Source organism: Polistes dominula, unplaced genomic scaffold (genome assembly GCF_049000335.1).
Source record: "Polistes dominula isolate Pdom_NZ unplaced genomic scaffold, Pdom_raw_medaka contig_373, whole genome shotgun sequence".
Lineage (NCBI taxonomy): Eukaryota > Metazoa > Arthropoda > Insecta > Hymenoptera > Vespidae > Polistes > Polistes dominula.
Window position 1 is genome coordinate 6,026,962 of NW_028300899.1, and position 25,905 is coordinate 6,052,866.

Here is a 25,905-nt window from a genome sequence, read left to right on the forward strand (position 1 = left end):
ATACCTATAATAATTATTAATTTAATGAAATAGATTTATATACTATTCTAATAAAATCTTTACTTCTATTAGCTGTACCATCAGCACCTACTGCCCCATTAGAAATCAGACAAATAGCTGCAAATACAGTGGTTATAGAATGGGGTAGACCAGAATCAGATGGTGGTGCACCTTTAGAAGGATATAGAATTGTTATGAGAGATGCTAAAAAGACTATGTGGATTGAAGTAGGACGAGTCAAGGCTGATATATTAAAGATAAATATAAAAGATCTTCAGGAGAATCATGAGTATCTAGTGAGGATTTATGTTAGAAATGAGGTTGGTCTCAGTGAACCATTGGAGTCAGATGAGCCTTTTAAAATACTACCACCTTCAGGTATGATATATGTTTTATATTATAAATTAATACAATTATATTAACATTAAATTACTAATGACTTTGAATATACTTTGCATTCAGATCATGTATGCCATGTTGAATGAAACTCAACAAAAGAGACTCAGAGTTTAACATAATATTAATATTAAGTTTTATAAACTCATGCATGTAATATTTTTTTATATCTTAGAATTAGCAGTGGTGGAACCAGTCGCAGAAGCAACGGACAAAGGTGAGCCTGCGTCTGTGAGTTTCAGCACAGAAAATACAAGTTCCTGGCTACGAGAGCATAACATGGATGCTGATATTCATTCTTATGCTAGAGGAAGACTTCTTAGAAAGGATGAATACTTTTTCCGCATTTGGCATAATGCTAAGAAACTATTCAAATAAGCATTTCTACAATTTTAAACGATTATTCTATTATTTCTATGAGAATCTATTTCTCGTCAAGATTGCATTTGATACTTGTCGTTAATCAAATGCAACGGACAAAACTTCAATCAAGGTTAGAAACCAAAAGAATATTTTTATTTTGATTTATAAGAAAAAATGAAAGAAGATAAACACAAGAAGAATAATAACCTACGAGCTTTTTTTTATGCTGACAACACATGTCACTTACAGTTCTTCCATAAAAGTAAATATTATAGGTTAACTTCCTTTTCTTTGGTATTTTATGAACTAAAACATATTGGACGGGTGTAAAAACTAGTCAAAGTAGAGATTACATACTACACAATGAGATTACATTATACGATTAAATCAAATATGTTTATTTATTAAGAATTTTGTAAAATAATATCTTTTTGAAAGATTGTGACAGGTCGAACAAACTAAATTCATATTTACAAATCTTGACTAACTAGAAAACAAAAAAGAGAAACAACGGACTGCTTTTTCGATTTCCTACGAAAAATATTTTAAAAGGAGAACGATAATGCAACAACTCGGAAGTGTCCTTTGAATACTTCTCTTATTGAAAAACGTGATACGAATGGTACGATAATTGAACGATTGAAAGTTGAACTACCTTTACACCCTTTTCCCTTTTCCCTTCGTCATATATATCTCCGCCCAAGAATGTTGCATACGGTAGGCAACGTTCAGTCACTTATTATTAGAGTTGTTTGGGAGTATTAATTTTAAGTATTTATTATTAATATGTAATCTATATTTAATATTACTTATTATCATTGCCGATAGATATAATAACTATATTAATTATTGATTATCGTTGATTATTTCGTAATCAACATTTTAAAGGACTGCTCGTAATTGTCGATTTAAAAACGAGATTTTAAATGTCACACATCTTTGGTATTATCGCGAGACGTAAAATATAGGTGCTAAACAACATCACCAATATAATAACAACGATGTGTTACATTGCTCGTTAAATATTACATTGTAAAATATTTTATGAATTAAATTATATCAAATTATAAACATATTATAGTTTACCTTGTTTATTTTTCAATACTCTTTCACCCTTCTCTTTTGTTCGACTCGTTTTTTGTTTACTGCATTTAAAATGGACGTACAATGCACCGTGGTACGAAATTTTGAAAACGCGCGGGAATTTAAAAATGAAAGAATTTTTTGGAAGAAATTTAATCAGTGGAATATATTTTATAAATCTTGTTGAATTTTTTATTAATCATTTGTTATAAATAATTATTTATACATATCTGTAAATTGTCAGTTAAACTGTGAGTGTCGTCATTTGACTCGTTGCATCTCGAAAATTGCAGTCACTTTAAACTCGCATAATGCAATTAATATTTGTTCGATTTTAACATAAAAATATGAAATTTTCGTCCGATAATAAATAAAATTGAATTTTTAATTATTGTACTACTGTCCGACATATTTTTTTACTGTATTTTTTATGATAATGATTGTTAATTAAAAAATTCGTAATTCGAATCGTTTAAATTAATCGCAATAATCGAAATGAAATTATATCGATAGTCGATTTCTTATTCGAGGTTGAGCAACAGAAGAATCGATAATACAAAATGGCGTCTTGTTGAAGAATGAACGTATGCGTATTATCAAGTGGATTGATTCCATAATATTTTCATTATTTATAATTTATATAACATCAACATGGGGTAAGTAGACTTTTTTACGTTATATAGAATTTATACAGATTTTTTGAACAATTGATTCGTTCAGTATAGAAGGATATGCATCTGGCATTCTGTTTACATCACATTTGTGGCAGAACTGTTTGTTTTTAGATTTTTACGAATGAAACATTGTACAAAGTTTGATACGTTTATAATTATATCGATTAAATAATACTTATATTTGATAAAAAAAAATCATTTTTACAAATTTTTCTTCAAATATTTATTCAATAATAACCTAAAAGTGATTGTTTGTAATCGTGATATCTTTCACTAGACTGCTACAAAGGAAAACCGTCATTTATTTATTAATATTTTAAATCTTAATTTAATTATCCATTGTATTACAGTATTTATTACTTTTTATTGAAATTAATAGTAATAATGAAATTTATCTTATATCAATTTTATAATATGTAAGCAATATATTTTAGCTCATCAGATATAGAAGATTTAGATTCCAAAAGGGAAATTACTGGTGTAGACTCTGAATCAGATATGATCGGGGATCAAAGGAAAAAGAAAAAAAGAAAACACAAACACCACAAACATAAAAAAGATAGAGTGATAGAGAAAGAAGATGGAAGAATAGATAGACAAGAAAGGTATTTAAATTATATTAAAATACATATTATAAACATCTTTTATATATATTAACACTAAACGTACTGATTTGCTTTATGTATACCTATTTTTATCGTAGCGGATCAAATGACCCATCTTTAAAAAGTCATATATTTTCCAATGTATGTATAGCAAAAAAATATATCATTTATGCTAATAAGGTTATTTGAATAGTCATGGTACATTTAGTGTTAAATTTGCTTTTTTAATAAATATAAAAGTTTAAAATATTACATTTAATGAATTTATAGAAAGAAACACAAGAAACATAAAAGACCACGTAAAGAAAAAGAAATAGAAAATGGTGCGTTGGAAGAGAAAACGTCGTCGCAACGTATTAATCAAAAAGAAATTGGTTTGAATGGTAAAGTGAAAAATTCATTGTTAGAAATAATTTCTACAGAAGAAAGTGAAGATGAAAAACTTGTGGATCTTGATTCGGATGAAGTCGATTGTACTATTATTGAAGATGATATTGATTTAGAAGAATTAATGAAACAAAAGGTATAAACTTAACATAATTGAGGTATATAAGGTATATATATATATATATATATATATTTAAATATTATAATTTATATTTTTTTAGGAACGATTACAAGCGTGTTTAGTTCAATATTTATCAGATGAATCCGAAAAGGAAGATAAGGAAATCGAAGAGGAAGAAGAAGAGGAAGAAGAAGAAGAAGGTGAAGAGGAAGAAGATGAAGGAGAGGATGATGAAGAAACAAAAGCTGAAACTCCAGATGTAATAGTCGTAGAAGATGATAGTGAAGATGACAATATACTCCACAAAAAACGACCTAGAAGTAAGTCAGGAAGTAGGGAACGTAAAAAAATGTCAAAACCTGAAAGACGAGTTGTAGTTGATATGAGTAGAGATCGAAGAAGTAGAGAAGATCACAAAGAAAAACGAAGGGATTCTGACAGAAGACGAGAGGATAAAACACGGCCAAGAGAAGAAATAAAAAGAGATGATACGAGAAGAGATGATAAACGAAAAACTAACGAGAGGCACAAGGATGATTCTAGGAAAGAAGATTCTAGGAAAAGGATAGAAGAAGATAGACGTAAAGAAACTAGTAGTAGTAGTAGAAGAGATGAACCACGTAAAAGAGAATATGATAGAAGGTAAATCTGCATTTATTTGAATATAAAGTACCGTATAAACGTATTAGTGTTATTTAATTTATGTCATCAATGTTACCATTATTATTATTATTTTATTATAGGGAGGAAGAACGAGGAGACAGAAAACGAGACTTGGGTCGACATTTATCTAGATCTCATAATGATTCGAAAAATCAAGATAATAAAGTTGATATAAAGCATATTTCATCGAGACGCGATAGTCGTGATAGAGGAGACAATCGGGATCGTCAAAGCAGTCGAGATCGGCAATCAAGTCGAGATCGGCATAATAGTCGCGATCGTTATAATCGTGACAGAGCATTAAGTAAAGATCGACATTCCAGTCGTGATAAAAGAGACAGTAGAGAACGACATACTAGTCGAGATCGTCATTCAAATAGAGATAGACAAGCCAGTCGTGATAAGGACCCACGAGATCGACGTGATAATCGGAATCATGAGAAAATTAGAGAACGGTCTAGAAGTATAAGAAGATCTCGTAGTCCCATTAGAAATAGAATGGATAGAGATCGCAATGATCGTTATAAAAGATCGCGTTCTTTGTCCCGAAGTCGTAGGGATAGGGAAAAACACATTCGTGATCATGACAGGGATAGAGAAAAGAATGGTAAAAAAGAAAGAAGTGATAAGTACAAAGATTCTTTGTCGGAAGGCCTAAAAGTAGAACGTTCTGACAGTTCTAGCGAAGAAGATATGAAGGATATCGATATTGAAGAAGAGGAAGATGAGGAAGCTATTATTGAACGTAGGAGAAAACAAAGAGAAGAGTTACTCAAGGTATTTCATTATTATCAATTTAAGAATCTTATTAAATATTGTTTCACTTATTTTACGTAATATCTTATGTTTTTTTAGCGATTAAATGGACCAAATGAGGATTCAAATATGTCTGCTGATGTAACAGCTGTCACTGGAACTCCTCCGTCAGAAAGTCATTCAAATACATCTCAAAAATCACCAGAGATGCCTTCAAATAATAATGAATCTACTTCAGAGAGTCATACTCCACCACTGCCTGAAAAACCAAAATCGCCACAACCAGTTAAAAAAAGAAAATCTAGATTTGAGGATGCATTACCTGAAGAATCTGAAAAGATTGAAAATACAAAAATTACAGAGAAAGTTAAACAAGATGAAAAACAAAGTACAAAAAGAACAAATGAATGGGATATGTTTGCTGAAGCTGATAATATTGGTGATTTTAATGTACGTATGTTTTGTAGAAATATTCTAAATATTATCATAATTTCAATATAACTTTGTTTTTATTTTTTATACTTTTTTAGAGTCCTACCGTTGAAGGTAAACGTTTAGGTGGTCCAGACAATCCTAGTTTAACAGATAATTGGGACGATGCGGAAGGATATTATCGGTAAAATGTTTTAAAACTTATAAAAGTGTTTTTACAACTTCAAAAGTTTTTTTTTTTTAAATAAGATTAATCGAATAATGTAATTATATCAATTTTAGGGTTCGAGTTGGCGAGACATTGGATTCTCGATATGTTGTTTATGGTTACACGGGACAAGGGGTTTTTAGCAATGTCGTAAGGGCTAGAGACAGTGTCCGAGGCAATTCAGATGTTGCCGTGAAAATTATTCGTAATAATGAAATTATGTAAGAAATTTATTTATCTTATAATATTCATAAATCTTATACAAGTGTATGATCAATTTGATTAAATTGTTTTTGTGTATTTTTTTACAGGCATCGCACTGGTCTAAAGGAATTAGAAATTCTCCGGAAGCTTAACGATGCAGATCCAGAAGATCGATTTCATTGTTTGAGATTATGTAGGCATTTCTTTCATAAAAATCATTTATGTATGGTATTTGAACCATTAGCAATGAATTTAAGAGAGGTATGTAGACAAAAAATTGAAAAGTATATCATATAAGTATAAATAAATTATAAATATATTTTTATTTTCTTTTATATTTTACAGGTATTAAAAAAATATGGCAAAGATGTTGGTTTGCATGTTAAGGCTGTAAGATCGTACACGCAACAACTATTCCTTGCATTAAAATTATTAAAACGAGCGAATATTTTACACGCTGACATTAAACCAGACAATATTCTAGTCAGTGAAAGTAAACTGGTATTAAAACTTTGTGACTTTGGTTCTGCATCTCATGCACATGAAAATGAGATAACGCCGTATCTTGTATCAAGATTTTACCGTGCTCCTGAAATTAGTAAGTATATTAATTAATTATATATATTCCATATATATTTATGTAAATGGAAATAAACTATAATCAGTCAGTGTTACGAATAAAATTATCTGGATAGACAGGATAGACAACCTTATAATGCGTGATCATCTTAAGACAGAGTGACAATGAAGAAAATATTATTATAATTTATGAGAGAAGGTAGATTATTAGTCTCCTATAGCTATCTTAATTTTAATTTCAATTTCTAACTTTTTCAAATGATCCAATTAGAATGAAACTTTGGTACACTAATATTATCAAGAATTTCAAATTTATTATTTATCCAAAAAGTCGAGTCAGTAGAAATAAACAACAACAGCAACACATAATTATAACAGAAATGTATATACAATTTTCAAATATCACACACATCAAATTTATTTACATTTATTTGTATTTAAAATTTTAATTTCTAATGGCTCAACTTGTTGGACAGACTTATAGATCTTTATATAGGAAACATGTGTTTGCTGCTATAGAATTTTTATTATGTATCAGAGATAATATTTCCTTTTTTTAGTTCTTGGTATACCATATGATTTTGGCATTGACATGTGGTCTGTTGGATGCACGATATATGAGCTATATACTGGAAAAATAATGTTTTCTGGCAAAACAAACAATCAGATGCTAAAGTTCTTCATGGACCTAAAAGGCAAAATGCCTAATAAACTAATAAGAAAAGGAACCTTCAAGGATCAACACTTTGACTCTAACTGCAATTTTCTTTATCATGAAGTTGATAAAGTTACTGAACGGGTAAGTCTCTTTACAATTTTTTCTCTATGATTATACGTATTCTTGTATGGTAAGCTGTATTTTATATTTGTTAAATAATATTTTATTCATATATACAAATTTATCTCGTATTTATATAATAAAATTGGTTCACGAGTCAGTTGCGTGACGTTATAATTTTATAAATAGAATAGGTTGTTCAATGTGTTTATTTTTAGGAAAAAATCGTCGTAATGTCCACCCTACCAGCAACTCGTGACCTTAATGCAGAACTCGGTGGAAATTCATTACCACCTGAACAATGTCGGAAAGTTGGTCAGCTTAAAGATTTATTAGAACGCACGTTGATGTTGGATGCGGGGAAAAGAATCACTGTGAACCATGCTCTGGCACACCCTTTTATACAAGAAAAAATTTAGGTAACCCTGCCTAGGGGTCCTTCTACAACAGAAAAATAATTGACATAAATTTGTGAATTTGAAAATGAGACACCGCTAACGATAATCCAAAACAAATCGGATATTATTAAAAATATCAAATACGGATATTGCTAGCTTAAAATGGTGTCTGTCTTACATGAACTGTCTGTATTGGTTTTAGCAGAAAGAGGCGGCGCAAAGTTTCAAGTGTAACTCAATCAAGACAACGAAGAGCATAAAGCAGTAAATATTTATAATGCATATATCATTATATTGCAACAACAACCTTCTCTTGTACTCTATCAATCTGAAATAATGTATTTAATAGATTGTTAAGTACTAAATACAGGTCAATAGAGTGCAATATTTTTTTATAAAACATAATGAAGTAAATTCTTATCTACAGCCTGCAATTATATCCGGAAACGTAGGATTTTATTTATTAAAAAAAAAAATTATTCACACAGAATTAATAACATATTACGTACGTAATTACATTATATTTGTATTTTTTTTATTTTAATCTTCAAATAATAATTATTATTATGAATTTGAACAAAAAGGTAACGAGCTCGTGTTGAAAAAAAAGAAGAAAAGAAAAAAGACAAAAAAAGAAAAGATATTCTTATCAATCTTATAAATATTTGTTACCTAAAAGTAACGTTGTTCTTAGGTGAATGAGTCAGACTGGAAAAAGTGACCGCCTCTTTCAGCATGAACTGGCCATCGATACTTAGCATTATGGTGGTATGTGGTAATTTTCTTTTTTCACTTTTTCGATTTAAAGCGCGACTTCCTCATACGGATAGTTAATTCTTATAAATTATTATACGATATATAATTATTAAATATTTGTTATGAAACGCAAAAAAAAAAAAACGAAAAAAAATAACAAGAGATTGTAAGACTCACAAAATTTCACTAATCCAGTTCAGGAACCGGTATTTTTTTGTTGTTCTCTTACGTTAGCGATTCGCTATTAGAAACCTCAGCGAAAAAAAAGGAAAACTTGGTGTATAATCAGAAGAAAAACAAACAAAACAAAAAATAACAAAAAAATTGTATAATAAGTAGATCAACTATTGAAATAAAAATACAAATGCTTAACAGAAAAGTGGAGAGAGCCCTGCATTTTATATTTTCAGTCACTATATCTCATTTACGAGTTTATTGCGTTTTAAGTGTTAGTTACAAAAATGATCTACGTGTGTTTTCTTGTTGTATTAATGAACTTATAAGCATATACAGTTTATATTTTAATGGAACGACATAATAGATTTATCATATTGTTAATCGATCTTCAATAACTCAAACACAAAATTATTAATATATAAATTAATATATATAATATAATTATATACACGTATAAACATAAACGTGAATCGAAAATATTTTTTATTCAAAGTTCAGTAAACAATTTCAAAAGTTAATCAAAACATAAACATAGATATATATATCATAACTATATATTATTATATGAAATATATAATATATATATATATATATATCTCATAATATATATATATTATTTCATGTTATAGGATATTTTCTAGAAACGTACAACAAATTATATTACAGGATATACACATTTCTGTAATACATAAAAACATTTATAGTTTTAAGAATGAAAATAATTTAATTGATATATTTTATTTAAAAAAAAAAAAAAAACTATTAAGTTATTATTTAATATACAAAAATAGAGCAGACTTTCAGTGCTGTTTAAATGGTTCATGGAATAATTTTTAATAAGGGAAAACTGTACGAGGCTGCTTATGTTTCAGATGAATCATCAATTCGAATCATCTTTATGTGCAAGCGGACCTTTCAAGGGCCTTTAGCGCTGATCCCGTTGCAAGGTATTCATAGGGGGCTGCCTTATGGGATATTTAATATATCCGATTCTTGTAACATATCGTACATAGTTTATTGACAGTCATAAACAATGTTATGTGTAATCTAGACAAAATTTATACTTCATAATTTTTCTAACGAACAACAAACAATATCTCAATAATAATACTAAAAATAATATTAATATTAATATTAATATTAATAATAGTAATAATTAATAATAACAATAATAATAACAATAATAATAATACGACATAATAATAATTATAATAATAATAATAATATTAATGATGAAAAGCCCTCGCGTATATTGTAATCAAAAATATAAAATTTGTGTATTAGGAGGACAAGTAGAAATTTTAAGCACATTTCAATATATACATATATATTTATACAGAAATAAAAAGAATATATCCAAATAACAACTTTAACATATGCTTTTCTAATTGACAATTTGGTAATGTTTCACTTATAGCCCTCCCTGTGAGGAGGGGAGGCAACGGAAGAGATCAGATGCTGAGAAGGAATAATGAAAGGGTGTCCTAAAGGAATGATAAATACTGCGCCATGTGTCATCAAACCTGCTTAAACAAGATATCATCGTCGAGTCATCCAAAAAATTGGATCATCAAAGATCGAACTAATTTGAGCTGGTGCAAGGTTTGTCTTAAAAGACTCATTAAGGAAAACTAAAACTGTAAGTACGTATGCAGGTAAAGTATATATCGTGAAAATAATTCAAATATTGCAATTTTACAATCCCATTATTTATAAGATGGCAAACAATAATTCAAATTTTAATAAATATTCTAATCACTATGGCTTTGAGTTTTCAGATAATTAATTAAGAGTAATAAAAGGATATTACACATGTGTAATACTGAAGAAACGTACAATGAAAAAGTACAATATATTAATATATATATATATATGCATATGCATTTTTAATATATTATACAATAACTACAGTAATATAATTGAAAACTTTGGATTAATGAAATACTATCTGTATAAAATGTAATTATGCAAAAATATAGTTTATATATTATACAATTTTAAATTTGTTATTTTATTATTATAATATTGTCCTAGGTAAATAATTACAAATAATCAACTAATAATAATATAATGTAATGGAAGAAAACGAAATATGATTTAAGATTCAAAATATTCTCTTTATTTTTCAATTTTTATAAGTATCATTATAAAACATAATTGGAATCTTTGGCATAAGTACTAACAACCTCAAAAAATGTTAATACTATAGGAATAAAATAACAAGAATAATCATTTATTAATCATTTGCATCTTCAATCTCGTTCCGGGTAATACTGTATAAGTTGTTTACTTAATTCTTGAGCTAATTCCATAGAAGATGCACATAATACTCTTCTGCTCATAACATCAAATGGTCCTCCTGATGGAAACATTTTACATTGAAAATTTTCATAAAAGTATAAGTTAAAAAAAGAAATGTAATTAAATTATGGTAAACCTGCTGGATCTATACAAACGCCTCCTGCTTCTCTGACGATAAGATCACCAGCTGCAATGTCCCAAGCATGAATTCCAAATTCGAAACAAATATCAGCACCACCAAGTGCCACCATACACATATTCAAAGCACATGATCCTAATGTTCTCAACCTAAAGAAGAAACTCATTAATTAATTGTTCAAATACACTTATACTTTATTACAAATCATCTTTATGTTACCCATGAATCTGTGGTATTAGAATATTAATATTTTGAAAGACAATCTTCATTTTCTCGAGATCTCTACTTGTACCCATCTCCGTCATGATCAATGCTTTACTTAACTCTGTAAAAATAATGGGATCCATTTTAACAAAGTTGAATAAAATAAAGGTATGTGATTAATATAAGAAAATTATATAGATAATCATACGCATATATATATTTAAGTTTATTAATATATATATAACGATTTTTTAGATTTAATTAAAAATAAATCACCTTTCTGACCAGAAACTCGTATCGGAGCACCGTTCAAAAAAGCACCCTTGCCTCTACGAGCTGTAAATAGCTGTTCTAAAATAGGATTGTAAACAACACCGATTTCCGCAACTTTTCCTATATGCAAACAAACTGATATGCATGTGTGAGGTAAACCATGAACAAAATTCATAGTTCCATCGATGGGATCTATAATCCATGTTGGTGCATCAGTTAATTCTGCTTTTTTACCAGTTGATGTGGTCTCCTCACCAATGAATCTAAAAACAAGTTAATTATCAAGGTATATTCAAGTTTTATTGATCATTTCATATCATTCATGTTCGAGAAAAATCATCGTATTACAAGTTTGAACGGAAATTCTATCAACTTATTACTAGCGTGAATATTTTGATTGAAATTATTATGGGATTCCCCTTAGATTAAATTGATCAAATCTATTAATCGTTTTATAGAGGAGAAATATGAGTGTCAATAGACATTAATTAGAAAAAGAGTCAATTGAATCAATAAACTCAATATACAAGGGATCACTGAACGTAGAATAATATATAATTTGATATTAAAGAATTTTCATTTCATTATTTACAATCGGTCATTTGATTTCTTTTTTTAATTTCAATTTACAATCGTTCATTTGACCAATTGTGTTAAGTTACGCGGTAAAACCGATCATTTGAATTTGTTAACGATAATGTTACGTTTATCTTTAATATATATTGTTAATAATAATGTTATTATGTATCTTACGTACCTGTGATCTGGAAATTTGGAATAAATGCCATCCATGATAAGTTTTTCAACTTTTTGATCCCATTCCGTAACGAGATCGACATCGCAGGATTTTGTTTGAGCATCTTTACGTTGATATATCTTTTCTCTTACAATCTAAGGAATATAATATCAGTTACAAAATTAAAAATAAATTTTATTGATTTTTTAATGATTTATTTATCTATCAAATTTCATTATGATTTAATAATAATATTTTCCAAAATGTTTCAGAATAATTTTCCTCATTACTCATGCATTATGCTTAATTAGCTACATATGCAGATGTATGACGTAATAATATCAAAAAAGAGAAAACTGGATATAAGACTAAATTCTTTACTATGAAAGAATCTCTTTCATAAAGTTAAACACGTATTAGTTATATATAATTAAATTACTATAATTAAATTGAAGGCTGTACCCTAATTGATTGGAAACTGATACACAGAATGTATATCATTATGTTGGTATTTCATTGATGAAATTCTTGAGAAAATGATCAAATGAAGATCAATGTATATAAACACATGGAATTCTGAGAAACATATTTGCTTACCGAGCCGGCTTCTTTAACCAGTCCAAGAATTTCCAAGTAATATTCGTCTATGTTAGACATTTTAACTAGTAGGAATATGAAAATATGTTGATCAAATTATTTGTAATAATTTTCTTGGTTTTGTTTTTGTTATATCAAGATAGAAGAGTACCCAAGGAAATAATAAGAAAGAAAAATTGAACGTAAGTCCTATTACGAATGCTGCTAACAACTAACTGAGAACATTTTGGTCAGCTGCTGTTGATGAATAATCGTCATTGTTTCTTCACCCTCTCCAAAACTGCATCTATAGCGATTGTGGCGCCATTGATATTCGATTAATGCACTTGCGCTGCTGTTTTTATGCACTTACAATTAAATCTGTTGACATTGGGTTTATACAAAAGTAAACAATAATTATTATTCATGTATTATATGAAAATGTGAAAGAGAAAAATCAAATTCAATCACAGATCAGGGATTAATTGTATGTAAAAACATAAGATTAAAATATGTCATGTAATATTTTTTAATTTATTATGTATATAATGGTCACCCTACCTGTAATTGCATTATTGTAAATACGAAGAAAAAAAACATATAGGTATTTTTCCAATCTTGAAATTTTCCGAGCCAATATTATCTAATCTGGAAAGTTTCTCTATTGATTTACGATATCAAATTATATTTTCTTCGAAAAAAAATTCTGCGCACGCACATTTATTATATTTTGAATTTACAACAATGAATTTATAGGCAGGGTATTGAAATAAAATTGAAAAATATATTTGTCTCATATTTCAAATCAAATTTCAAATTAAAATATCACATATTTTAACTAATTTAGTTATTTCATAAATTAACAAATTTGATATATTAACTGTAACATATATATCACCTCGAATAATTTGTAAATAAATAATTCAATGTACAAAATAATATAACATTAGAGGGGAAATTTTATAAAAAAAAAACGCAGATTGTTTAACAGAACAATATTAATTGTCACTCTTAACGCATATACATATACATAGTTTTGCAATTTTTAATATAATGTATATATGCATATATATACGTGTATGTATCGTTATGATCGAAATTTAATGTAATTTTGAATGAAATTATTTTTTGAATCAATTGAATGAACATTAATATGCATGTATATAATGTTATTTCTTCGATCGTTACGATATATACAGTCATATATATACATATATATATTAATATATATATTAATTATATCACACCTAAAATTAATTTTGTTCCACAAGGAATGATATGTATCGGACATACCTCGAAGGAGAGCACGAGGTATTATTTTCTTGGCATTTGCTTAATTTTCTAACGTGAATACATAAAATACAGACATATCACGTATCATGGACGCTTTTATTTTGCGATTAACATTTGATACTTTTTTTTTATTTTTACTTTCTTATTCGTGCGTTAGCAAGTGGTGTGCATATATTCGTATATGTCTCTCTCTCTCTCTTTCTATGTATATTTATATATTATACAGGGTGTTCCAGTAGTACAATATTTTACCAAAATGCACATTATAATTAAAAAGACACAGTAATCAAACAAATCTAATATAAACACGGGTATTTTTTTAAACGTTATATAATTAAAAATATTTATATAACAAAAATGATAATGATAAATTGGTGTTTTGCTAATACAGTCAATTAAAAATGCATTGCCGGTATTTATTTGATTATATAATAATTATTTGAAATAGTATTTACCATAAATGAAAATAAATGAACAAAATATATTGGTAATACAATAATAAATTTTTTTTTATATTAATTTCTTATATTTCATAACAATGAAAACCATTTTTAAAATGAAATGTTATAATTAAGTTATAATTAAAAGCCCATGTTTATAAAACATTTTGTTTTTACTTTTCTTATCGAATACGCTGGTAAAATTTTGTAGAAACAAATTGGGACACCTTATATATATATATATATATGTATAATTTCTTTCTTTCTATTTGCGTTTTTTATAAAGATAATAAGCGTCGAATGAATAATTGATCAAATACTATATCCCGTCGTTGTACATTTCCGTTCTTTCAATCAAGTAACAGAGATAGGCATTATTTCGATTCGATATTATCGATTTAATCGGTGTCTCAATATTAATTTTTTTTTTTTTAAGTTTTATATTTATTCTCTATTTTATTTCTCTCTTTTACAAGGCCAACATTCACAAAAGGGAAGATTTGTTATATTACTTCGACGGTTAAATACTCTTGTACATTTTTATATATTATATATATGTTGGATTTGTTTCATTCTTTTTTTTTCCTTTTTATATATATATATTTATTTGTATTGCTAGAAAACTAATTCTCAATTCAAAATTAATTTAAAGATAAATAAGAAATTAACAAAGAAATATTGCACTTTGGGTTGACTGATTTGTTCAATGTTTAAAAAAAAAGAATAAGAAGACTTTTGAATTTTTATTAAAGAGCGTAATAATTTCAAATGAGACACGAAATTAATGCGACGAGTTTTTTTTCATTGAAATATTACTTAATGAAAATTAAATGATAACAGTGATGATAATAATAATAATAACAATAATAATAATAATAATAATAATAATAATAATAATAATAATAATAATAATAATAATGATGATGATGATGCTGATTATGATGATGATGATGATGATGATGATGATGATGATATTCTTTAAATATATATATATATATCAATAATATCTAATATTCGAAATAATTCGAATGGAATAAAAATCCTTTTCAAAAAAAAAAAAAAACACGTACAAAAAAGAAAGAAATAAAAAATATAAAAGATTATTATTAAAAATGATCAAATAAATAACAATAATTATTATAAATATTATTGTACGAAAGAGAAATCATTAAATTATTATTCTTATAAATTCCAAAGTACTTTTTTTTCATAAATATTTTTTAACAAGCTTTTTTGTTTGTTATAATTTGTTTGTTTACTAATTTTCAATCACGGCAACGAAGACGATATATCTATAATATATATATCTATATATATATTATAGAATTTTTGGATTCGTTTAAGCTTGTGGCCTAAGTTGGAAAAGAAGATCAATGATAGCCTCATCAACTAGAGTTGAAACATCACCGACATTTCTATCACCAGCTGCTATCTTCCTCAATACACGCCTCATAATTTTACCTGATCTCGTTTTTGGTAAACCAGGTGCATGCTGAATGACCTCTGGTTGAGCAAATGGTCCAATCTTTTCTCTCACTGTTAAAAAAAAAACAACAATAATACATAAGCATGAATTATAAATGACGACAAACAGGTATACTATGATTTAATATTAAAAATAATTTTTCCATTATTAAGTAAAATAAAACGCTAATCAAAGTGATACATAAAGTAATATAATAAGTAAAAATAACACTTTGTACCTCTTTGTTTCAGTTCATCCTGCAATTTCTTTTCAAATTTGACACCATCGTTAGGTGTAATAAAACAATAAAGACATTGTCCTTTAACAGGATGAGATTTGCTAACAACAGCTGCTTCAGATACAGAAGAATGACCAGCCAAAACGTTTTCTACTTCTGCAGTAGACATCAGATGTCCAGAAACGTTCAACATATCATCAATACGACCAGTTATCCATAAATAACCGTCTGAGTCTCGTCTGGCACCTATATATACATATAAATAAAAATAAAATGTTTAGTAGTATTCGATTTATAAGTATTTTTTTTAGATCAGTGTATCTCAACCTGTTTTGTTATTTAATTTAATATTTTTAATGTATTTTTATGAATTTAGATTAAAATTATTTCATTTATCCTAAGGATACAATTTGTTACTGTTCGTTATGCTCATAAACCTTCTAAAATATTCTACGAGTACTTTCTAAGACAATTTTTAATTAATTAATTACTTTCCTTGATTTTACAGCAATTAGTTTTATAATAAAAAATTTACTACGAGCTTTGATTTGAGTTATATTGTTTTAAATAACAAAAATGAACTCATTTAGACAGTCAATTGTTAAACGAATCTATCAGGAATAAAAATATGTCTACTTTTGATTGACAGTAATTATAATAATAATAAAAAAAATATATATTTTAAATCAATAACATGTGACAATTCAAAAAAAATTTGTAATTTCATTTCTAATCAATTGGGAATATAATCCAAATTTATCAAATATTTAGTATTAACAATCGATCAGTTTTTTATTTTATAAAAAAACTTAAAGTCAAAGGTTAATTAAAGATAAAGATAAAAATAAAAGATGCCTATACAGAAGATTAAAGCTAGACAAATATTTGATTCAAGAGGAGATCCTACTTTGGAGGTTGATCTTATCACAGATGTTGGTCTGTTCAGATCATCAGTTTCTAGTACTTTGGTATCAAATCCTAATCAAGCACAAGAAATCCGAGATGGAAATGAGGCTGCTTATCATGGTAGATCAGTTTTTAAAGCTGTTGATATAGTTAACAACGTAATAGCACCTCAATTATTGACATCAAAATTAGAAGTTTGTCAACAAATGGAAATTGATAGTCTGTTGAACAGATTAGATGGTACTGAGAATAAATCAAAATTAGGTGCTAATTCAATCTTAGGGGTTTCTTTGGCATGTTGCAAAGCTGGTGCAGCAAAGAAAGGTCTTCCAATTTATAGGTTAGAATTATTATAATTATTAACTTGATCAATAATAGCTAGGTTTTATTTGTAATAAGTGAAATGTTAGATCTGGGGACTACTTTAGGATTGATGTGTTTGTTAGTTCAACATGATCTTTGTATTTGTTGATCTAAGTATCTAACAGTATCAGTTTTGATATAATCAAGACAATATTATAGGTACATTGCTGAATTAGCAGGAAACAGTGACCTGTATTTGCCAGTGCCCTGTTTCAACATGATCAGCGGTGGTAGACTGGCAGGTAATTCTATACCTTGCGAAAAATTTATGATTCTACCGATAGGAGCTGAAAGTTTTGTCGACGCTATGAAAATGGGTAACGAGGTTTATCGCGTTTTGGAGAAGAAAATAGCTGAATCTCAAGAAATTCAATTGCCACTTTCTGTTGGCGATGACGGTTCATTCGCACCACTTTTAGAAGACGACAAAGATGCTTTGACACTCATAGATGAATCGATAAAGGATGCTGGATACGAAGGAAGGATTAAAATTGCTTTAGATATGGCAGCTAGTGCTTTTTATAAAGAAGGTTCATTCTTATTAATTTATATTGAATCATATTTCTAATTGTTTGCATAATACTTTATCCTTCATTTTTTTTTTTGAACACAGGAGGCTACGATTTAGCTTTTAAAACTGAAGAATCCGATCCCGACGATTATATGGAAGCGGAAGCATTGAAAGAACAATATTTAGATTATTTAACCGACTTTCCATCAATTGTCTCGATCGAAGATCCTTTTGATCAGGAAGATTGGGAAGGTTGGTTGACAATGGCCGATCAAGAAATACAAATAGTCTCCGACGATTTAACAGCCATGAACATTGAAAGAATTGAGGAAGCAATAGAACGACAAATGGCTAATTGTCTCGTTTTGAGAATGTCACAAATCGGTACAATCACAGAAACCATTAATTGTGCGAAAATGGCTAGAATCAACAATTGGGGCTACGTTGTATCAACTGGACAATGCGAAACTGAAGACAATTTTGTAGCTGATCTTGCTGTGGGTTTATCAGCGGGACAATTTAAATCTGGTGCACCGTGTAGAACCGATAGAACAGGCAAATACAATCAAATTGTTAGGATCGAGGAAGAACTTGGAAAAGATGCCAAATATGCTGGATTAAATTACAGAAGTCCTCTTGCTAAATGATCAAATTATATGTGTGTTGTTTTTTTCTTGTTACTTACCGTCACCCGTGCAATAATATCCATGAAATCTACCAAAATATGTATTTTGAAAACGTTGATGATTTCCAAACAATGATCTCATCATTCCTGGCCATGGTTGTCGAAATACGAGATAACCTTCACCTTCACCTTCAATCACATGACCATCCTCATCCAATAATTCTGGTAACACTCCGAAAAAGGGAAAGGCCTGTAATCCAACGACAATCATGCAATGTAAAAGATTATTAATCAACTGTCTAATTTTCGATGCTAATCATATGAATGAATGAAAAATTCTTAAGCGTACCGCTGATCCTGGTTTCATTGGGGTCGCACCTGGTAGCGGTGTTATAACGTGACCGCCAGTTTCCGTTTGCCAGAATGTATCGACGATACTGCACTTTCCATGACCAACCATATTATACAACCACAACCATGCTTCTGAATTTATCGGTTCGCCGACTGAACCGAGAACCTATACACAGAAAGTTCATTATATTCTTATCTCTTTCTCTCGTAATTATTATTGATAAATATTATTTAAGTTCATATCAATGTTATGCAAAACGTCAAGATAAACAAAAAAAAAACATAATATTTATTTTAAATAGAAACAAATGAGTTTTATCATAAAACGTAGTTTTTTCTTTTTAGGTTAAACATTGAAAGAGGAAATTATGTAAGTGGTCAATTGAATAATCAAATTTTTGGGATTCGATTTACAATTATCTAATTTTATCTGCTCATTTTAAATTATTCGTGCATTTTATTAGCATACCTTTAAAGTAGATAGATCATGTTTCTTGACAAATTCATCGCCAAACTTGATGAGAGATCTGATAGCAGTTGGTGATGTATAAAATTGAGTGACCTTGTACTTGTCCACAATAGCCCAATATCGATCATTTTCTGGATAGAATGGTGTACCTTCGAACTGTTAATTAAATATATTACGTAAAGATTTTAAATCTTTGCGATTTGAATTATTTAAAACAAAAAACAATTTGAATTTACCAAAACTGAGATTGCACCATTAGCCAATGGACCATAAACGACATAAGTATGACCAGTAATCCAACCAATATCTGCTGTACACCAATAAATATCACCAGGATGATAATCAAAAACGTATTTGAATGTTGTTGCTGCATAAATCAAATAACCGGCCGTAGTATGAAGAACACCTTTGGGTTTTCCAGTAGAACCGCTATAATTCATTATAAATGTTAAATATAAGTTTGCAGAGATTAGAATATTATTATCAAACGTAAATTCAAATAAATTAAACTAATAGATACCTAGTGTAGAGAATGAAAAGTGGATCTTCAGCGTCCATCCACACTGGTTCACATTCACTTTCAACTTTCTCCATTTCTACGTGCCAACAACAGTCGCGTTCAGAATTCCAGGATCCACCTTTCGATTAATAGAAAAATTAGTCTTCTTCTTTGTGTAACATTTACTTTTTTTTGTATTGTAACTAATCATATGTAAAATAAATGTAAAAAAAAAAAAAAAGAGAAAACAATTGAAATGTGTGTTTACCATAGCCATTTTCATCGGCACCAGTACGTTTGTTGTTCAATCTCATCGAATGTGTAACTACGATGCACGTTTCAATAACGTGATCCTGTGCAGTTACTTTTTCAATAGCACTGTCACAAATATATTTAGGATACAATACTTTTTCACCTCTTTTGGCTAAATTAGCGGTTATCAAAACTTTTGCTTTGGCATCTAAAATACGTTCGGCCAATGCATCGGACGAGTATCCTGCGAACTAATAATATTTTTTGTTTTATTTTTAATGAACTCGTTGAAACATAAATTTAATGATTATGATAATGCTATTGTTTAAAAAAAAAAGAAAAAGAAAAGATAAATTATTATAATAATTACTTACAACAACACAATGAACCGCCCCTATTCTCGTACATGCCAACATGGCAATAGGAAGCTCGGGAATCATTGGCATATAAATGACAACCCTGTCACCTTTCGATACTCCCTTAGATCTCAAAACATTAGCGAATTTACATACTTTTGTTAATAACTTACTATAAGTTATTTGTGACGAATCGTTTGGGTCGTTACCTTCCCTGTAAATAATTGTAAATAATATATATATTGAAAATAATAATAATAATAATAATAATAATAATAATAATAATAATAATAATAATTATAATAATAATAATAGTAATATTAACAAAAATAATATAACGAGTATAAGCAATTGAAAAGAAAAAAAAACAAAATATTAAAATGTGATTTAATTTAATTTATTAATAAATCAAATTCACGATTTCCACCAACTACAAGAATTTTCATTAAATTAATTCTTATTTCGTGTTTTTTTTTCTTTCGATATTGACGTAATAAAGTTGCAAATCAAATTGTTCTTTTACACTTTAAACATTAAAATATACCATATTAACTAAACATATAAATATATAAATGTGTGTTTGTGTTTGGTTGAAAATTATGCCAGTGAACTTTATTCCTTTTTTTAAATAAAACACATCGTTCATTTTACGTCATTTCCTTCATTTTTGCTTATACATCGTTGTTAAGTATTGTTTTGGTTGCATTATTATTGATATTACTGTAAATCATGCAAAATAGATTTATATATATATATATATATATATGTAATTTGGAATTGATATAACTCATATTGCGAAAATTCACATTGATCATCAAAAGATAAGAGAAAATTAAAACAAAAAAAAATTATAAATAATTATCAAACAATTATTCAAATCAATATTCATGTAAAATTACTGAAAATGTTAAATTATAATCACAATGTTATTGTTAAATTGTTCCAATTCGTTAGAAGTAATATTATTATTATTTTTTTTTTTTATTAAAACTCGATAGATTTACATAAAAAAAGAAATGTTGGAACGTGCGAATAAGTTTGATAAATAAAAAAAATTTTTTTTTATTTCACGTTTATAAACTTTAGTATCGTATTTTTAATTAAAGTGCACGCATTTGCGTTTATCACGATTCGCTGATTATGTATTATGTATTACACTGCAAAACTATCGTCATATGATTATAAAATAAATTTTATACTCGTGCATATTTTATAATTATGGTAATAATAATTAAAAAAAAAAATAAAAGATAATATATTAATTCATTTTTACAGACATAAGATATATATTTATATTTATTTATAGTAATCAGTGTATCATCGCGTGGTTTCTTATTACATAAAAATGAATTATCACATTATCGTAACATTTAAATATCATTTTATCAATTGAGAAAATAAATTAGGTCATTATAAAGAAGATAGGTCATGGGGAATCACTTTGTTCATTTTCTTAATCTTTCTTCTTTTTATTTATTTTTATTTATTTTTTTTAATTTAATATGAAACGAGAAATCGGGATACTAGATTTCAAGGAATTGTACTAGTCGTACGATACGTTACGTAAATCGTATTATAATTTTAGAACCAATGAGAGACTTTTTCTGTGACATTTTACTTTTTACATTTATGACAAAAAAATATAAATGGTTTCAGTTTTCTATCTAATAAAATTTATTATTATTATTATTATTATTATTTTTATTATTATTATTATTATTATTATTATTATTATTATTATTATTATTATTATTATTATTATTATTATTATTATTATTATTATTATTATTATTATTATTATTATTATTATTATTATTATTATTATTATTATTATTATTATTATTATTATTATTATTATTATTATTATTATTATTATTATTATTATTATTATTATTATTATTATTATTATTATATTATTATTTTATTTACGTTACGAAGTTGGAATATAATTTTATGACGTATTTTTTTTTCTTGAGTTGAAATTTTCTTTCAACTTGTTAGAACAAATTTAAAAGTAAAAAAAATATATAAACTTTCCTTTTCGTGTAACCATTGGAATGACTTGCATCTACTAACGCTCAATATATATATATATGTAAATATAGATGTATACTTAACATTACAATGAGCTTTTTATGTAGTAAGTGGTTGAGAAACAGGGATTCTCAAATTTGGCAATGTTATTAAAATTTATATTCGTACTGTATTTTTGTTTTACGAATAAATCATTGAAAATTAATTTTGTTCTTTTATAAAATTAATTTTGCAATTTTAAATCACGTGTCATATAGTTAGTGTAACTTAACAAATTATTAAAACAAATATTATTTTATAATTTCACTTTCAACAAATGAATTTTACTTTGATTATTTAATGAATTTGTAATATTTAAAATTGGTAATTGTAAATTTTTATTAGTTAAATAGGGAATGATCGATGTAATGAAAATCCCAATACATTTCATTTTTTTAATCTTTTTTTTTCCTATAATTATTAGGAAAAGAAAAAAAAGAACATAACCTTTAAATAAGAATAAAAGATAAATGAAATTCATCATCTTACCAATAAAATGCTATCTCGTTGCCCTTTCCATTGTTAACGTTTCTGTCGAGTAGATTAAAACTAATATTAGTTTTAGCCCCTTCCATCCATTTAATAGAAATGTCGCCCTTGGACACGTCGAAATTATAAGAAAAAAATTTATCATCCCTCGCAGGTGTTTCCCAATAAAATTTATTAGCTATTTCTTTCCAAAATTTAACAGGATTTTTTATAGAACTGAAATAAACAAATCAAATTTGTTTAATATTAATATAATATTATATAAAATTAGAAAATCAAATGAAATACTACTGGGCACAAAATAATTTTATACATTATGATTTTTCATTTGATTTTATAAATATAAAAAAATAATATATATGTATATATTATGTATTTAAATTATTTATATATTTTATTATATATCTAATATAATTTTGTATATATTAAATATTCATATATTAATATTTATATAATTATATTCTATGTATATATGTAAAATAAAACTATTTTTCAATTCAATTTTATTTTTAATGAAATTCATTTTATTGATAATTTAGTTTTAATGAATAATAAAATTGACAATGAAAATAATTTTTTAATACATAAAAATGGACACTCTAGTATATAAATATACCATTATTCGATCGATAATAGGTTTCTATTTCTATATATCTCTTTTTTTTTACGTGCAAATTATAATTACAAAGTAATATTTTGTTATACTTGTTTTTTACATTAGGGTGAACCAAACGAATAATCCGATTATCCCCTTTGATAAAAAAAATACAATATATTCTATTATTTATATATTTTTTTGGTTTAAATAATTTTTATATATTCTTTTTTTTATAATAAACAAAAAATATGAACGTTATTAAAATGATTGGTTATATAAAATTATACAAAATTAGAAAATCAAATGAAATACTACTGGACTCAAAATAATTTTATATATTCTACCTTTTTTTCATTTGATTTTATAAATATAACAAATAAATAATAAAAAGGACAATATCTTTAAAAATGTATTGGAATAATAAAAAAATCAAAGTAATTAAAATTAAAGTCAAAAATAAAAAGAAAAAGAAAGAAAGAAGTGAGAAATGTGTGGCCTACAATCGAATTGCGCATGCGCCATTAAAATCCATAAGAGCCATCGAGTTCGATCGTTTCTTTAGCATCCCCTTCTTTTCTTCAACCCTTGACAACCCTTTTATCATTTACCAAAGAATCTTAGGTTTATTCTAATGAGATTTTTGATCAAAAGAATAAATTTATTTCTTTCTCTTTTTATCTTTTTATTCATTTACTTACTCAGAATGTATTTCCTTGTATTCTGCCATACTTGAACAGTAAGCATTCTGAGCCAATTCTCGATTTGGATTGTATATCCTGTCAGCCATCTTTTCTTTTTTAATTTTTTAGCTTTCTTTACTTTATTTTAATCAAATATCTTTCTCTTTCAACTTATATTTTTTGTTAATAATTTATTTTATTATTATTTTAATATTTATACTTCTTATGTTTTATTTTATTTTTTATTTTTTTAATTCACAATATTTTCGATATAACAAAAACTACCCCTCTCGAGAAGAAACATCAAATGATCGATCTATTTTATATATTTTTTTTTCAAATTCACTTGGATTAACGTCTTGAAAAATTAAAGGGGTTAGTGAAGAGGGTGTGTGGGACCCAGGTATAATCAATATTATCGCGAAATAAATAACAAAAAGATAAAAATTTGTATTATGGACGGATATTAAAAGTTAGAATTTATAAAATAAAAAAAGGATTAACAGAGAATTATAAGAAGAAGATGATGATGAATAAGGGATGAGAAAAAGGGTAAAAGTTTCTTTTAATACTACTTTTACACTTTTTCAAATTTTTTCGAAGAACACCTTATCGGTTCGGCGGATAAACCACGACTGAATTCTACGTTTACCAGGAGAGAGCTTCTCCGCTCGTGTTTCCCCTTCTTTTCTACCTTCTCCTCTATCCTCGTGTCGTCAGAGTCATCGTTGAAGGCCGCATTGTAAAATATCGTGGTGAGGGGAAGTTAGGGGGAGGGATCAACAAATATGTTAGCAGAAACGTCATCAATTCGTTAACATTGACGAAATATTCCTCTGTTTCAACCACCACCAAACCACTACCATCCCCCGCCATTTTTTTAACGTCTTTCTTTTTCTTTTTATATTCATCTACTTTCATAATTATTATTTATTTTAATTATTGTTACAACATTGTAACGAAGATTAAAATATCTTGCGTTTGATTATTTAAATTATTTTGAAATAATTTCAATTACAACAACCCCACCACCACTACCACCACCACTACCCGCCATTTTTCTAACCTCTTTCTTTTTCTATTTCTTTTTCTTTTTCTATTTCTATTCATCTACATTTATAATTATTATAAATTGCAATTATTGTTACAAAATTGTTGATTGAAATATCTTGCGTTTGATTATTTAAATTATTTTGAAATAATTTAAATTAATGCGACTTATAATTGAATAAAATCTTTCAATTTATGCATTGTTTTAAAAAAATTTTTTTATTACTTTTCCTTTCTATGTATTTTCTATAGTCATCGTTAATACTTATTCATATACTTGAACTACTACTACTACTACTACTACTACTACTACTACTACTACTACTACTACTACTACTACTACTACTACTACTACTACTACTACTACTACTACTACCCTTTTAAGCCCATTCAAATCGTTCACACACATATACTTGATATTATACATTCAATGTATAT

The 25,905-nt window shown here is 27.1% G+C and overlaps 5 protein-coding genes and 1 long non-coding RNA gene across 20 annotated transcripts in view; 3 read left to right on the top strand and 3 right to left on the bottom strand.

The window, feature by feature from the left end:
• LOC107074638 (sallimus) overlaps nucleotides 1-1,834 on the top strand; it is a 138,040-nt gene extending 136,206 nt beyond the window's left edge. Inside the window, 2 exon segments of the mRNA XM_089179482.1 lie at nucleotides 73-378; nucleotides 572-1,834. Coding sequence (XP_089035608.1) covers nucleotides 73-378; nucleotides 572-774 — 509 coding nt within the window. The 3' untranslated portion in view covers nucleotides 775-1,834.
• LOC107064027 (uncharacterized) overlaps nucleotides 1-2,223 on the bottom strand; it is a 39,080-nt gene extending 36,857 nt beyond the window's left edge. Inside the window, exon 1 of the long non-coding RNA XR_001475438.2 lies at nucleotides 1,846-2,223. This is a non-coding gene — a long non-coding RNA (uncharacterized LOC107064027). The remainder of the gene's footprint in view (nucleotides 1-1,845) is intronic.
• A 141-nt stretch (nucleotides 2,224-2,364) lies between these two features.
• On the top strand, nucleotides 2,365-10,582 carry Prp4k (Pre-mRNA processing factor 4 kinase). 14 transcript variants are annotated; one of them, XR_016178888.1, is made up of 16 exons: nucleotides 2,365-2,498; nucleotides 2,951-3,121; nucleotides 3,392-3,644; nucleotides 3,730-4,271; nucleotides 4,373-5,069; nucleotides 5,148-5,498; nucleotides 5,579-5,664; nucleotides 5,763-5,909; nucleotides 6,000-6,153; nucleotides 6,238-6,490; nucleotides 7,032-7,270; nucleotides 7,468-7,911; nucleotides 8,075-8,152; nucleotides 8,232-8,415; nucleotides 9,453-9,527; nucleotides 9,998-10,582. XR_016178888.1 is itself a non-coding variant. In XM_089179478.1 (12 exons), the coding sequence occupies exons 1-12, from the start codon at nucleotides 2,494-2,496 to the stop codon at nucleotides 7,666-7,668; spliced, it is 3,099 nt and encodes a 1,032-aa protein (XP_089035604.1). In that variant the 5' UTR covers nucleotides 2,365-2,493; the 3' UTR covers nucleotides 7,669-8,782. The 14 variants fall into 14 exon arrangements, 2 of the variants coding, with proteins under 2 accessions (XP_089035604.1, XP_015172602.1); XR_016178890.1 differs by having other exon boundaries at nucleotides 8,342-8,415; XR_016178892.1 differs by having other exon boundaries at nucleotides 7,468-7,668; nucleotides 7,850-7,911; nucleotides 8,075-8,415.
• A 94-nt stretch (nucleotides 10,583-10,676) lies between these two features.
• Nucleotides 10,677-13,129, bottom strand: LOC107065278 (inositol monophosphatase 1). 2 transcript variants are annotated; one of them, XM_089179481.1, is made up of 7 exons: nucleotides 12,982-13,129; nucleotides 12,831-12,895; nucleotides 12,255-12,388; nucleotides 11,501-11,760; nucleotides 11,240-11,345; nucleotides 11,018-11,169; nucleotides 10,677-10,939 (listed from the first exon to the last, which is right to left on the bottom strand). In XM_089179481.1, exons 2-7 carry the CDS (start codon nucleotides 12,888-12,890, stop codon nucleotides 10,833-10,835), a joined length of 819 nt encoding a protein of 272 aa, XP_089035607.1. In that variant the 5' UTR covers nucleotides 12,891-12,895; nucleotides 12,982-13,129; the 3' UTR covers nucleotides 10,677-10,832. The 2 variants fall into 2 exon arrangements, with proteins under 2 accessions (XP_089035607.1, XP_015174311.1); XM_015318825.2 differs by having other exon boundaries at nucleotides 12,831-13,113.
• A 660-nt stretch (nucleotides 13,130-13,789) lies between these two features.
• Nucleotides 13,790-25,065, bottom strand: AcCoAS (acetyl coenzyme A synthase). The gene is made up of 11 exons (XM_015318500.2): nucleotides 24,436-25,065; nucleotides 23,140-23,355; nucleotides 20,596-20,791; nucleotides 20,238-20,472; nucleotides 19,991-20,108; nucleotides 19,707-19,899; nucleotides 19,471-19,626; nucleotides 19,000-19,167; nucleotides 18,711-18,900; nucleotides 16,246-16,491; nucleotides 13,790-16,078 (listed from the first exon to the last, which is right to left on the bottom strand). The coding sequence occupies exons 1-11, from the start codon at nucleotides 24,522-24,524 to the stop codon at nucleotides 15,882-15,884; spliced, it is 2,004 nt and encodes a 667-aa protein (XP_015173986.1). The 5' UTR covers nucleotides 24,525-25,065; the 3' UTR covers nucleotides 13,790-15,881.
• LOC107065127 (enolase) lies at nucleotides 16,491-18,704 on the top strand. The gene is made up of 3 exons (XM_015318514.2): nucleotides 16,491-17,491; nucleotides 17,674-18,044; nucleotides 18,128-18,704. Exons 1-3 carry the CDS (start codon nucleotides 17,097-17,099, stop codon nucleotides 18,670-18,672), a joined length of 1,311 nt encoding a protein of 436 aa, XP_015174000.1. The 5' UTR covers nucleotides 16,491-17,096; the 3' UTR covers nucleotides 18,673-18,704.
• Nucleotides 25,066-25,905: the final 840 nt, after the last annotated feature.